This window comes from Ranitomeya variabilis, chromosome 8 (genome assembly GCF_051348905.1).
Source record: "Ranitomeya variabilis isolate aRanVar5 chromosome 8, aRanVar5.hap1, whole genome shotgun sequence".
Lineage (NCBI taxonomy): Eukaryota > Metazoa > Chordata > Amphibia > Anura > Dendrobatidae > Ranitomeya > Ranitomeya variabilis.
This window is the reverse complement of record NC_135239.1, coordinates 35,155,588-35,171,073: the sequence shown is the minus strand read 5'-3', so window position 1 is coordinate 35,171,073 and position 15,486 is coordinate 35,155,588. Positions and strand designations below refer to the sequence as shown.

At 48.1% G+C, this 15,486-nt stretch overlaps 1 protein-coding gene across 1 annotated transcript; it reads left to right on the top strand.

The window, feature by feature from the left end:
- The first annotated feature begins 124 nt into the window (after positions 1 to 124).
- ECHDC2 (enoyl-CoA hydratase domain containing 2) lies at positions 125 to 13,519 on the top strand. The gene is made up of 10 exons (XM_077278646.1): positions 125 to 282; positions 1,583 to 1,650; positions 1,918 to 2,005; positions 3,306 to 3,392; positions 5,188 to 5,280; positions 5,366 to 5,422; positions 5,495 to 5,682; positions 5,975 to 6,025; positions 13,056 to 13,103; positions 13,411 to 13,519. Exons 1-10 carry the CDS (start codon positions 156 to 158, stop codon positions 13,486 to 13,488), a joined length of 885 nt encoding a protein of 294 aa, XP_077134761.1. The 5' UTR covers positions 125 to 155; the 3' UTR covers positions 13,489 to 13,519.
- Positions 13,520 to 15,486: the final 1,967 nt, after the last annotated feature.

Here is a 15,486-nt window from a genome sequence, read left to right as displayed (position 1 = left end):
GTGGTGAAAGTGAGTAAACCGACCAATCAGGAAGCGCTGGAATGACAGCGATGACTCGATGAGCCAATCACAAGAATTGTCCCGCCTATCCAGATCCGGTGTACATAACAAGGGTTGGCCACTGGGTGGCGCACTGCCGGATAACATATTACATCATGGGCAGCTCAGTGCGGCAGTTGTCTCGGTTGCGGGGGTCTTTACATTGGGGGCTGTTCAGGGGGCTCAGCAGTGCAGCCGGGCACACAGAGGTCCGGGTCACCCATCTAGAAGGGCACGATGCGGGTGAGTGACCCCTGATGTGTGCAGGTGATGACCCCCTGCTGTGTTATATGGCTTATTATCATTAATCGGTGGCACTACAGACCCTGGGGGTCCTTGATGGGAAAACTTCACAACCCCTGGGCACTAATACCACCAATGTCACTGACACCTCCACTAATATTGCACATTGGGTCGTGCTGATTATTATTCGGGGCGATCTACAGACTAAAAACTATATAGACAATTCGGGGGCAGATTCATTATTGCATTTTGCTTTTTTTATTATTTTTTTTTCTTTATTTTTCTTTGCGTCTATTTCATGTCTTCAATTGTTTTTTTTTTGTTTTTTTTATTATTATTTTATGTTTATTACGGACAAGGTTTGGGGTTTCCAAATGTTATCACCGATACATCAATTTCAGTTTTTTTAAAAAAGTGACATTTTGTAGCAAATGTACTCCAGTCCCCTCCACCCTCCAACCCAGGAGTGATTTTTATATATGTCAGATTTTTTTATTTCTTTTTAAAGCACATGTTGCATATTATTTTTTTATTTTTTTTACAGAAAGTAAAACTTTTTTTTTTTTGTAATTAAAAAGTCGTAAAACAGGTTAAATAAATAATTTATTAAATTTATTAGATTTGTGAAATGCTGGCAGAATTACGAAGAATTTGGCGTAATAAAAAAAAAAAAAAAAAAAACAACTCACAAATATTGAATGGGCCCTGGTGTCTGGCTCTTATAAAAATACTGTAGAGGAAAAGGACCTAAGCGTTGCAGGTAACATCATGAGTTTATTTCTTCCATGTAAAAGCACATTATATGGATCCACAAACAGCAGATCTGCGCTCGGCATTGTGCTTGGTGATGTACGGCTGCAGCTGCTCAGACCTGAAGCTCCCGGCGGGGGCGCAGTGCTTGTGCTGATGGTAGCACCAGAGGGGGTCAGGACTCTGCACTTATGGGGTCAGCAGAGTGTTGGTGACTTTTCTGCCCTTTTCACCTCCTATTAAAACTTCTACTACTTATATACCATTTTTTTTAAAGCCCCTAGTTAACCCTATCAGTGGCTTGTCCTTGTGTTTCTCGCCCAGTCCATATAAACTCATGGTGGCCCCCTTCGTGTCCTGGGGTGTACCTCCCACTCAGTCTGCCACACGGCAATAACGAACAAGTTCCTCTTCATCATTTTTCCACCGTGAAAAATTCCAAAAAGCCTTGGAGGACTGTTTGGGGGCTGTGCGATAGGAAGGGTTAATGTGTGGAACTACAAGTCTCAGCATGATGTCATAATTTTTTATTTTTTTTTCCCTCTTTCAGGTATCGCGGAGATCATCATGTGCCGGCCTCGTGCTCGAAACTCCCTGGGCAAACTGTTTGTTAGTGAGGTAATGTCGGCCCCCATGACAACTCCTATGTGCCGCAGCATGGTATATTTGGGAACATTCGTGTGATTCGTACTCTGAGCTTTAGGACTAGCCTGGGTCGTAGCTGGGGGGATTAGTGGGGCTCACTTTGCCTGGGCCGCCGGGGTATTTAGACATTAACCTTTCATGTTCTCGGCTGTCTCGGGACTTGATGATGGGTCGGTACTGCTGCAGTGTATATTATATTATTGCTTTTTTTAAATTCTCCCTATACCCATCTGGTTCCAGTTTTTCCATTGTGTAGACAGCCTGCGCCATGACGGCGGTGTCCGAGTGGTGGTGGTCAGGAGCGCAGTCCCCGGGGTCTTCTGTGCAGGTAATTAACACGAGTCTATCTTACTACTTCACCCGTCTGTTGTATGCGGCATATGAGACGTCTACCGTTCTATTTCACGGGTTCTGGCATGGTGGCTCCTTCCAGCTATGGTGACACTGCTGTGGTCAGTGATTGGCTGTAGCGGTCAGTGATTGGCTGTAGCGGTCACATCATGTTAACACATCATGGCGGGAGTACGATGTGAATAAAGACTGGCGGGGGACCAGGAAAGTGTTGGCGGTAACACTCATTTCATCCATTCTCTGCGTCCGGTGCGAGCAGAGCGCTCTGTACACCTGGTGGGTGCTGGCTGTGCTATGCAGCCGTCATCTGCCTCTTACCAAAGTGGCATTTTACTGAAGGGTGCAAAGGCGAGGCCCATAAAAATAAAAAAGTTACGCCTCTTGAAAGAAAAAGGATATTAAATAAAAACGGAAAACCGAAGAAGAGATTAAAGGGGTTGTCCGGCCTTGGTGTACAAGTCTGCAGTGGCTCTATGCGACTGCAGACTTGTGGATCCTCACAGTGCACTGTCAGGATTCTTTGTTGTCGGGACGGGCGGTCTTGTGATTTCTGGATACTTGCAGCCAAATTCCAACTAGACTTGTCCGGCCTCGTTCATTGAGCGAGCTGTGCACGTCTAGTCTGTACGTCACCGCATGTGTGCAAATCACATACCTGCGGTCAAGTGCCCCCCACTTTGGGCGCTGGAGTCTGCAGTCAGTGACTGCAGACTTGTACCCTAAGGCCAGACAACCCCTTTAAGAACAACTATAATATTGTATTCCTGTAACTGTACACATAGAATACAACTGCTACACTTGAAAATGCATGAAAAGTTAGATATCAGTAGATGTGGTGATCGGCTCCATTACCCGCTCTTGTTTCTTTTTCTTGCTGCAGTGGAGATAGTCCGGTGAGTGCCGTATCTTACTACTTGTGATGTCATTACCTGCAGTATATATCCGAGTATATGTCACAGTGCAAAACTGGCAGCTCGTCTCCACCAGCAACATACACAGCCTATAGATCTGCATAGACTGCATGTAATGCCTCTGTTCCCCTGGGGTGGCGCTGCAGGATAACTGAGCACTAGCTCTTGGGTTTCTCTAGATCTCATCGCTGGGGATGATGATGATTGTTGATCAGTTTAATTTTAGGATCCCTTCTAACACACAGGGATTCTTTCCTATTTAAAGGGATATTTCTCAGTAAGTTCATTACTTTTAAAGTGATGCAGACCGCATACTTGGCTATAAAGGATTGTAATTGACCCTGTTATTCTCCGGATCACTCGCAGGCGCTGATTTGAAGGAGCGAGCGCAGATGGGAAATTCTGAAGCTTCTCTGTTTGTTCAGAGTCTGAGAAAGTTAATGAATGAAATTGGTGAGTCCATCCGACCGGATCATAAGTGATCCTCAGAGCAGATCCCTATCGGAGGGGCTTTACCCCGGTCACATATAGGTCATCTACCAGGAGAGGAATGGAAACATTACCTGATTTTATAGGAAACTTCCTTAAAAACAAAAAGTTATATATTTTTTTTTAAAGAATTTTAGTTAAAATGTAAAATATTGTACTTCTATAAAATTCGAGTGGCAGAGAACACTACTGCCAGTTTACCACATGCTGCAATGTTACCTCAATATGATCATACGTGAGGTCGAGAATGACAACTCGATTGTTCTCTTAAAGGGGTGGTGACGGGTGAAAATAGGTGATATCCATTTTTCCACTGTCTGCCATCTTATGGTGTATTTTTCCTTGCTATGTCATACCACGTAAAGATATACCAACTCACCGGCCTGATAAAGGACACTTTTTTGACCTCCGTCAGGTAACTGGTGTGCTGTGAATATATTTAGTGTATACAATAAATGTAGACCCAAAACTTTGCAACGTGTGAAGATGGCCCAATTCTGACACTCTGCATATTTCTCAGCAGCAGTTTTGGGACATATCATCACTGAACTGTAACTCCGCTTTCCCCGTGTCAGCAGAAGTCCCAGACTGTATTGTCCTAATCCCTGAGATGTTACCCAGCTTTCTCAGTCTCCGCAGCAGTCCCAGAAAGTACCATCACTAAGCTGCAATCCAGCTTTCCTGGGGTCAGCTGCAGCCTTGCGGTGTATCAACAATGAGGTATACTTTCTGAGAATGGAAAAAAACCCCGATTACAAAGTCCAAAGTAGTTGATATAAAATCATGAAAATTTTATTAAGTAATAATACATCAGATTTATAACATGAATAGAGCAACGCGCGTTTCGGCACGCTGCCTTCGTCAGGGGCACGAAAGCAGTGTGCCGAAACGCGCGTTGGAGAGGGAGCCATCCAGGACACCGGGATCTTGTTATTTCTGAGAATGGAAAAGCTCCGTCTGCAATGACACTCTTGGAGCGACCCTGGGGGAGTTATGGTGCTTCTGGGTCAGAGTCGGCGCCCCCCTGGTGCTTCTGGGTCAGAGTCAGCGCTCCACCCTCTCCCCGGTGCCTCTGGGTCAGTCTGCTCCCCCTCCCCCCCGGTGCCTCTGGGTCAGAGTCAGCGCCCCACCCTCTCCCCGGTGCCTCTGGGTCAGTCGGCGCCCCCCTCCCTCGCTGATGCCTCGGTCAGAATCAGCGCCCCACCCTCTCTCCGGTGCCTCTGGGTCAGTCGGCTCCCCCTCCCGATGCCTCTGGGTCAGTCGGCTCCCCCCTCCACCCCGGGGCCTCTGGGTCAGAGTCGGCACCCCCCTCCTGGTGCCTCTGGGTCAGTCGGCGCCCCCTGGGTCATCTCCCTGGTACGCCAGATTTTCAGTGCCCCTTTCTGCCATGCTATCAGTGCACTCAGAGAGGAACTTAAAGACAAGGAGTGACTTTAAAAAAACTTTAGAAAAATGGAAATCACCTTTTTGTGATAAAATTGCATATAAGTCATTACTTTTTGAATGCTTTTGTTTTTTTTATCAAGTATATATTGAAATTGGTGAAGTAACCTGAAGATTCAAGATCTGTAACGAGTCCCCACCTGCCATCTCTAATACTGCAGTCCCCTAATGTGGCAGAAGAGCCTAGTGCGCCCCTAGGACAAAAAGAAGGGTGCGACTCCTACCGCTGTGTCCCCTATAGCTACACCATACTGAGATCATGGGTATTGTCCCACCTTGTCAGGAGTTTTGAGTGCTTTTCTCTTTATGTACCCAGCGGCTCTGCCTATGCCCACAATTGCTGCAGTAGATGGATACGCCCTGGGGGGCGGCTTGGAGTTGGCGCTGGCGTGTGATCTCCGTGTAGCAGGTATAAAATTCTCACGTGTAGGAGCTTCGTCACTCGTGATCTATGTGCTTAGACCTGCGGGAAATGACGGGTGCGTGTCTTACAGCATCTTCAGCCAAACTGGGGCTCATTGAAACCACCAGAGGGCTGCTGCCAGGGGCAGGTAAGAGGATGCACCCACGGTACATTGGAATCATCACGTTATAAATATGTGATGGGTATTTTTTTAATTTAGGGGGTTCACAGCGACTTCCTCGCCTAGTTGGTATTGGTTTAGCCAAAGAACTAATCTTTACCGGGAGACAGATCGAGGGTACGCAGGCATTCCAGATCGGACTAGTAAATGATTCTGTTCCCCAAAATGAGGAGGGGAACTCTGCCTACAAGAAGGCATTGGAACTGGCCCATGAAATCTTGCCGCAGGTACGGGTCATATTTTATATTTAAACTGGATGTCCATTGTTTGATCATTTCTTTTTTTTTTTTTTCTTACTGTAATTAAATAAGTTTAAAGTTCGGTGCCGGTTAATTTTAGGATAAAGGTGGTCAAAGCTCCAAATTCCTTCCCATGGATTTCAATCATTTTAAATGTATCTGCTTGGAGTTGCCACTAGGGGGCGCTTCAGAGCTTATTGCATACAAATTGGACAATAATCCCTAGGTGAATAGATATATTTGAGTTCTTGACCCCAGTATCCCCTGTATTTTCTTCTAGGCCCCAGTTGCGGTGAGGATGGCCAAGTTGGCTATGAATAAAGGAAGTGAGGTAAATGGTTCATGTGCAAGTTTCCAGTGCTTGAATTCCATTGTGTCTTTGTTTTTTTTTCTTCCTTTAATCTGGTAGCCATATTGTATTCACAAGAGAATATAGAACACTGATCAGAAAGTGGAGATTAACCATTTTTCCATTTCATGCAAAACACACTACTCATTTAGAAACTGGTGGCAGCAACACATCTCAGAAAAGTTGGAACAGGGTTAACAAAAGGCAGGAAAAAAGAGAAGGGGAGGGACGGCACAGTCTTAACTAAAAATCTTCAAATTATATTAGAAGTCCATTTCATTAAAATCTGTGAACATAGTTTCCAAAATTAAGTGGGACTAATGAAAGCCATCTGGAAGAACAATGTTCAATAAAATCTGTATATAAAATGAGCATGTTAGAGAGGCAGAGTCTCTCAGAAGCAAAGATAGTCAGAGGTTTGCCAGATAGGAAAATTCACTTAATAGGATCGATGTACGGAGCTGGATTACTGCGGCCCCTTCAGTTAGCAGATCGTGAGTTACAGGAATCGGACCCCCACTGATCTGATAGTGAAGTGAGAATAATTGACATGACCAGGTCGCAAATAGCAGAGATTTCTTAAAATGTCAAACCCCCCAAACACAACCCCCCCCCAAGGCCAATTTCTGTAATAAGCAGTGGATTTCTCCTTCGCCTCATTGGGGGCCACAGACCGTAAATGAGTGGCTCGGAGAAAAGGATTTTACGGTGAGTACACAAAAATCCCTATTTACTCTGTCGCCTCATTGGGGGACACAGGACCATGGGTGTTATGCTGCTGTCCACTAGGAGGCGACACTATGCATAATCTGAAAAAGATTAACTGTGGCTCCTCCTGTGCAGTATACACCCCTGGACGGCATCAGCCTTCTCCAGTTTTTGCTTAGTGTCGCATAGGAGGCACACCTAAAAGATTTTTACTCCGTTTTTTCTAACGGGATTACAGATGAAGAAAAGAGGGTCTCCTGTGAGACTCCCGGCATGGCTCCTTCCTCGGCCCCCTATTATGGGGTGCCCAGTTGAAGTAGAGATGGCTATTCCCCATGTTGCTCCTTCCCCAGTCCCTCGGGTGCTGGTTCGAAGTCGAGACCCCCCCTCCTTCCCCAATTCCTTTTGGTTTCTGGGTTGAGGTCGAGGCGAGGATAAAGGCCCCTGAAGGTGACAACAGCACCCTCCCTATCCCCCTCTGGGGGTATTAGGTTGAGACACCTCAGGTAGGGCCTGTACAGGCAGCATTCTACAGCTCCCAGCAATGGGCCAGCACACTGCGCCTGCATCCAGGGACCCCAACCCAGCTGCGGGCTCCTGTTGGGGCCGGGGGGAGTGCAGGCAGGCATGGCACATACAGACACAGGGCTCCCTGCGCCCCTGTCTCTGCGGCAGCACCAGCTCTATACTGCCTCTGGGAGACCCCTACCGGGCTCCCCCTTCCGCTTATAGCCCCACCGCCATCCTGCCTTTAAATCCGGAGGGGTCTGGTTCAGATCCGACCCCCTCCCGGACTTTCGCGCCGGCCTGGAGCCCTTCTGGGCCTCAGGCATCTAATTTAGGCCCCGGCTTCGGCCTAGCTGAAGCTGCTGCCTCCTCTCCGCCCCCCCGGCCCGCCCCCCGGATGACAAATATGACACTCTGCAGTGTCATAAAGGGGGTGGATCGAGACAGAAAGGGCGCGTTTTTACACAGCCTTGCCCCCTTCTCCTCCTCTCTTCTCTGTCGCCATTTTCGGCTGCAAATTAACCCTGCATCTCCCGGTCTGCAGGACCAGGCAGCCAGTCTCCGGGGGGCACAGGACTGTGGATCTTCGGCGCTGGACCTAGGGGCACACTGGTGGTGTAAGATCACAGCTGGGTTCTTTTTACTCAGCTGTGAATCCATATTACCTATAAGGCTCCCCTGTAGGTTCTCTACCCCTGTAAGGTCCATCTGCTGGCAGCACCTCTGCACTTTGTGCACTATGCAGGGCTCACGGTCCAAGAGAACCAGGCAGAACTGCTATTATGCATTCTGCACAGCCTGCGGGACCGCTCTCCTCAGTAGTAGCACGTACCCGCATTGTCAGAACTGTATACAAACTACTGTGTCAGTCTCAAGAAGCCCCTGCCAATGCCTCGGTGTCTAATGCCACGCCGGAATGGGCTACTCAGATATCGCAATCTATGACGCAGTCTATAGATAACCTAACTTCCACATTGCTGCAGGGTCATGCCCCGGCTATGACCGTTACCCAGCAAAGGGAGAGCTTGACTCAGGAACAAGATGACCCTGGCACATCCACGTCTAGGTCAGGACGCAAGCGGATCCATAGATCAAGTCCATCTGCGTCATCCCATAGCACACGGTCATCCCCCTCTAGGGAGAGACACCGTAGCTCCAGGTCATCTAGACCGTCCCATTCCAGGGACAGACAATGCAGATCTCCGCAATCCCCAACCAGAGAAGGCCTCCTCCCCAGCCCACCCAGCAGGGGACGCCTCAGTGATACACAGGATTCGGAAGGCATCTGCGACTCTGACAGAGAAACGGAGGGGTCCCTGATCCCAATCCCTCCTAGCAATACAGCGCTAGTTGAGGACATAATATCGTCCATCCATCGGGTGCTGGACATTTCTGATCCGCCACCAGAGGCCCCAGAACATAAGATTTCCTTTGAAGGACCTCTGAAGCCGCCTAAGGTTTTCTCTAATCACCCAGAGTTTAAGGCGATCCTTAAAAAACAGCTCTCACAGCCTGAGAAAAAATTTGCTAATCGCAAATATCTGGAGGCGAGGTACCCCTTCCCACAGAAGGACACCAAGGAATGGACAGATCCACCTGAAGTGGATCCCCCAGTCTCCAGGCTAGCAGCACAGACCCTCCTTTCACTGCCAGATAGCTCAACCCTCAGGGACGCAGCAGACCGGCAGGTAGAATGCATGGCTCGTTCAATTTTCGAGGCAGCAGGGGCATCCCTGGCTCCTGCGTTCGCCTCAGTTTGGGCTGCCAAGGCCATCCTGGCCTGGGCAAAGAATTTACAAGCCTTCCAAGCATCCGCTCCTGAACTGTCGGACCAAGCGGTTCAAATTGCTGTTGTAGCAGATTACATGCTCCATGCAGCTCTGGATTCAGCAAGGGGAGTCGCGGGGATAGCATCAAACGCCATCACGGTTCGGCGTATCCTCTGGCTGCGGGAATGGAAAGCGGACGCAGCCTCAAAGAAGTCCCTCACGCACCTCCCCTACCTCAGTGGGAGACTTTTTGGTGAACAGTTGGACACTATGATATCCAACGCCACAGGGGGTAAGAGTACTTCTCTTCCCCAACTGAAACCTAAACGCACTTACAAGAAGCGTAACCAAACTCGATTCCGATCCTTTCGGAATTCCTCCGGCTGGTCCGTCTCACGTCCAGTACAAAATCGTAACCGTTCCCCACGCAGGGACAACTCACGATCGACGCAAAGGTCGGACAAGACCTGGCAGTCAAAAGCAGGCCAGTCTAAGCCCAGAGGAGGAAAATCTCAGACTTTCTCCTCCTCATGACTCACGGACTCCGGAAGACACCACACCAGTAGGCGGCCGACTTTTGCTCTTTCATCAAGTCTGGCTGCCTATTACAGAAGACAGGTGGGTCATGGAACTAGTGTCTTCCGGATACAAAATAGACTTCACCTCCAACCCACCGGACCGGTTCTTCCTCTCTGTCCCCCCAAAACCGCCAGCCAAGGCTCGAGCCTACCACCAAGCGGTCTCCTCGCTTTGTCAATCAGGAGTCATAGTACCGGTACCCACGACCGACCGCTTCCGAGGGTTCTACTCCAATCTGTTCGTAGTTCCCAAGAAAGGAGGCAGCGTACGGCCCATACTACACCTAAAACAGCTCAACAAATATGTACGGGTCCGTCACTTCCGCATGGAGTCCCTTCGGTCCATCATTGCGTCCATGGAGAAGGGAGAATATCTCGCCTCCATAGACATACAAGACGCATACCTGCATATACCCATTGCACCTGCCCATCAGAGGTTTCTCAGGTTCGCAATAGGCCAGGACCACTACCAATTCGTGGCTCTCCCCTTTGGACTCGCCACGGCTCCCAGAGTGTTCACCAAGGTCATGGCAGCAACCATGGACGTCCTGCATTCCAGAGGCATAGTAGTCGTTCCATACCTGGACGATCTACTCATCAAGGCTCCCACCTTCAAGGACTGCGAGTTCAGCGTCTCAATCACAACCGACACTCTCAGTCGCATGGGCTGGTTAATCAACCTACAAAAGTCATCACCAACCCCGAGTCAGTCCCTGACCTTCCTGGGAATGTTATTCAACACCTCCAGGGGTCTAGTGCTCCTTCCCAAGGACAAGGCACTGGCCCTCCGACTAGCAGTTCGCACCCTCCTCCGCAAACCCCCTCGATCTCTCCGGTTTGCCATGAGAGTCCTCGGCAAGATGGCAGCAGCAATAGAAGCCATCCCATTTGCCCAGTTTCACCTCAGACCTCTCCAACTAGCCATTCTCAGGTCCTGGGACAGGAATCCCCAACCTCGCTAGCAAAGGGGAAATCCTTTCTCTCAGGTCAATGGAAGGTTCTGACCACCGACCCGAGTCTGACTGGTTCGGGTGCGGTGCACCTACACCACAGGGCACAGGGCAAGTGGTCCCCAGTGGAAGCGACCATGCCCATCAACATCCTGGAAATTCGTGCCATCCTTCTGGCATTGAGGGCCTTCCATCACTTACTGGCAGCCTCTCACATCAGAATACAGTCGGACAATGCCACGGCTGTGGCATATGTGAATCATCAAGGGGGGACCCGCAGTACCCAGGCGATGCGGGAAGTGTCACATATCCTCCGCTGGGTGGAGGACACAGGGTCGGTTCTTTCGGCGGTCCACATTCCGGGTGTGGACAACTGGGAAGCAGACTTCCTCAGCCAACAAGGAATAGACTCGGGAGAGTGGTCTCTCCATCCCGAAATTTTTCAACAGATCTGTCTCCGCTGGGGGACCCCGGATGTGGACCTAATGGTATCCCATTTCAATGCCAAGGTCTCCAACTTCATTGCCAGAACACACGATCCGCGGTCGCTCGGAGCAGACGCTCTGGTTCAGGACTGGACCCAGTTCCAGCTTCTGTATATTTTTCCACCTCTCCCCCTGATATCCAGAGTGGTGAGGAAGATCAAACAAGAGGGAGTTCCAACCATCCTCATTGCACCGGACTGGCCCAGACGCACATGGTACGCCGACATCGTACAACTCACAGCAGACGCCCCCTGGCGTCTCCCCGACCGCCACGATCTTCTATCACAAGGGTCGTTCTACCACCAGAACTCAGGGGCTCTCAATTTGACGGCGTGGCCCTTGAGACCTGGGTTCTAACCCAGGCAGGGCTCTCGGCAGATGTCATTGGAACCACGATCAGAGCACGGAAACCAGCCTCTGCCAAGATTTATTACCGTACCTGGAAAGCTTTCTTTACCTGGTGCGAATCTCGTGGCCAGATCCCACTCCCTTATTCCCTACCCAAAGTACTTGGTTTTCTCCAATCGGGTCTGGAGGCCAGGCTGTCATTGGGCTCGCTTAAGAGCCAGGTGTCAGCCCTCTCAGTGCTTTTCCAAAAGCGCATTGCTACCAAGCCGCAAGTAAGGACTTTCCTTCAGGGGGTTTCCCGATTGGTTCCCCCCTACAGACGACCACTAGAAACGTGGGACCTCAACCTGGTCCTGACAGCATTGCAGGAACCACCCTTCGAACCCCTTAAGGAGGTCCCGCTCCGCCTTCTTTCCCAGAAGGTGTTTTTTTCCTGGTGGCAAATCACCTCGCTACGCAGGGTGTCTGAACTGACAGCACTCTCCTGCAGACGGCCTTTCCTGGCATTTCACCAGGACAAGGTAGTTCTTCGTACGGTCCCATCCTTCCTTCCGAAGGTTGTGTCCGACTTCCACCTCAATGAGGAAATTTCACTACCATCCCTTCGTCCGGTTCCGGTTCATAGAGTGGAGAAGGCTCTGCATACGCTTGACCTTGTCAGGGCTTTGCGTATATACGTGTCTAGGACTGCGTCCTTCCGGAGGTCTGATTCCCTTTTCCTCCTTCCGGAAGGCGGCCACAAGGGTATGCCAGCTTCCAAAGCTACTCTTGCCAGGTGGATCAAATCCACCATACAAGAGGCATACCGCCTTAAGAATTCTCCTCTTCCAGCCGGTATTACGGCACTCTACACGGGCGGTAGGGGCCTCCTGGGCCATTCGGCACCAGGCTTCGGCACAACAAGTGTGTAAGGCGGCCACTTGGACTACCTTACACACGTTTACTAAACACTACAGGGTTCATACCCAGTCCTCAGCGGACGCGAGCCTGGGTAGACGTGTCCTGCAGGCGACGGTGCCCTAAGTGTACGGGCCTGTCTGCACAATATTCGTCCATTGCTTCCCACCCAGGGACTGCTTTAGAACGTCCCATGGTCCTGTGTCCCCCAATGAGGCGACAGAGTAAAGGAGATTTTTGTGTACTCACCGTAAAATCTCTTTCTCTTAGCCTCTAATTGGGGGACACAGCTCCCACCCTGTTGCCCTTTCCGGGCTGTTGTAACTGTTGAGTTCTCATATTGTTTCTTGAGCTCGTACATAGTTGCCTTCTTACAGGCATAATTGTTATTCATGTTACGTTCCTCCTACTGCTTTTGCACAAAACTGGAGAAGGCTGATGCCGTCCAGGGGTGTATACTTCACAGGAGGAGCCACAGTTAATCTTTTTCAGATTATGCATAGTGTCGCCTCCTAGTGGACAGCAGCATAACACCCATGGTCCTGTGTCCCCCAATTAGAGGCTAAGAGAAAGATTTTACGGTGAGTACACAAAAATCTCCTTTTTTGTACTTCAATTCTGAGTGTGAAATCTGGTGCGTATCAGTCCTTGGTGGAATCTTGCTAAATGTAAAGTTTAGGCATTGTTTTACGTATAGTATGTTAGTGGTCACTGTCTGTCCCTTCGTTACTTGCGTTGGCAGCTGATCTTTCAGCATTTGTCTTATACAGGTGGACATTGCCTCTGGAATGGCCATAGAGGGAATGTGCTATGGACAGGTGCGTATTCTGCTATACTTTTGTTAATGACACTTTATGCTATAGGTTGGATTCAGACTTTGCATTTTGGAGCCGTTCAAAAGCCATAGATTATTTTTTTGTGGCTGTGTTTTACACTCCAATAAAGCGTAATTGTGGTTTTTGGAAAATGGAATATCATATGAAATTATGGTATGTCTGTATAGCCATCATAATATTATTTTTATTTTTTAAATCTGTGGGTTCCATGTTTGCCCTGGAATAAAAGTTTTAGATCAGAATTGTAATGTGCCCATTATCTTACTCAAACAAATCTCATGTCGTTTAGGTGATTCCTACCAAGGATCGTTTAGAAGGAATGGCAGCTTTCCAGGAGAAGCGTCCCCCTCGTTACATGGGCGAGTAACAGACTAATAAAGCATCATTTTACCAAGTTATATCCTGGACTCCTCAATTTCAGAAAAGTGGCCGAGTTACATTGAATCAGTTAGTCTGAGCTTCACACCTCCCCTGGAAATCACAGTCACATACTTATGGAATAATGGCTTCTTGTGCCAGGAAGATGGATTTAGATATTTTACATTAATCTCAGAATTATATTTTGGAATTTGCACCCTAAAAACGAGTCATTCATTACTTACTCTGCCAAGCTATATGGATAGTGGTCAAGTCATCTCCTGAAATAGGACAGGATCAGGAATTGTTAGAGCTCAGCCTATGGCACATATTCTGGCGCTGACCTGGTAATGTCTCTCAGTGCACAAAATGTGTCATTTTTATATTACTTGGTCCAGTGCATACAATGTGTGTTGGATTGTACTCCTGTATTAGGAGCAAGCACAGTCTCAGGCCCTATATTAAGTATAATTGATAAATGGTTAATTCTTCACTTTATAAAACTGGGCTGAAGTGGAGACCCTGTAACGTTACAGAGCAGGGGGCCGAGGAGCAGAGAACAGAAAAGTCACCAACACTTTGCTGACTCTATAACATCAGCACAAACACTGCGCCCCCGTTGGAAACTTCATGGTCGAGCAGCTGTATTCAGCCTTATATCACCAAGCACAATCCCAAGCGTCGGATGGAGTGGCGTAAAGCCTCCACCACTGGATTCTGGAGAAAATGTGTTCTGTGGAGCAATTACTTCCTAACTCACGGAACAGTCCAGCACAACCCCTATTAAGGTTTGGCAGGACACTCTTGCAGCACTGCATCCGGTATGCTCAGCTTAAGAAACTTAACTCTTACTATTGCCCAAATCACAACCAATCATACAAATCTGTAACATTTAGTAAAAAGGAAAGTTATGCCAGGGTCAGGTAGTCACCGCGAGTTTATTTTGTTCTGGTGCATTACACAAGATTCAGTGTCTGGTTCACATACAGTGTGATGTACACACACACACGAGGTGGCAGTTACTAAAAGATCAGAATACGCCATTTACACCATAGCGATATCCCCCATTCCTGTACGGAGCCCAGGTCAATGGTAAATGATTGTACGCCAGCAACAACTTAAAGGAACACTAAACGTAGAAGAAAACAAGGAGGGAAGCTCTGGATAACATTCAATTTTTGCAGAGTCTTACAATTCCTGGTCTCCTGCTGCAGCCAGTTCCCAAACAGCCAGATAAAAGGTTTGGGTGGGGTTTGATCTTACACATATAGAAAAATATTCATATTACATTTGTATTTAAATATATATTTTATATTCCATTTAAAAAAAAAAAGAGTAATAGGCTTTTATTTTTGCCCACATTTTTACATTATGTTCCTTTAGTGCTGGAGGTTGCTGGTATTGGGAGAACACTGCGGTAGTGAAATTCTCATACAATAGAAATTTCAATTCCAAGAACAGACAAAGCAAACACTTCATGCACTTCCCAAATCTTCTCAGAGAAATGTTGGAAGAATTTTTTTTCCTACAGCAACAAAGCAATTTTTTTTATCTTGTCCCAGAAATTTTGGATAAGACTTTGGCAGGATGATACAAAAACATCACCCATACAGATAAAGATAGGGTCTTGTCTGCAGTGTTGTAACTGATCCATATGCCCATTTAGGTTTTTGTTGGACGAAATCTTTAATTTGCGCTGCCCTTGAAGGGGTCTTGGCCAATTTTATTTTCCATAATACCTTCTAAATATGTATTAAAATACTCACAGATTGCCGTCTTCTCCAGTTTCCAGCTTCGTTCCAGTCCTCTTCTGAAAATCAGACTCGCCGGCTCACACAGGGGTTTGCGTATGGTCCGGAAGTCACTTTATGGATGTAAATCTATGGATCCTTATTTTACATCTCATAGACTTATATAGGAAAAGCAAAAGGCGATCTGTGAGCCGGCAACACTGAAGTGCAGTCACGTGGGTCAGAAGAGGATTGGAGCAGCGCTGGGAACGGCGGAA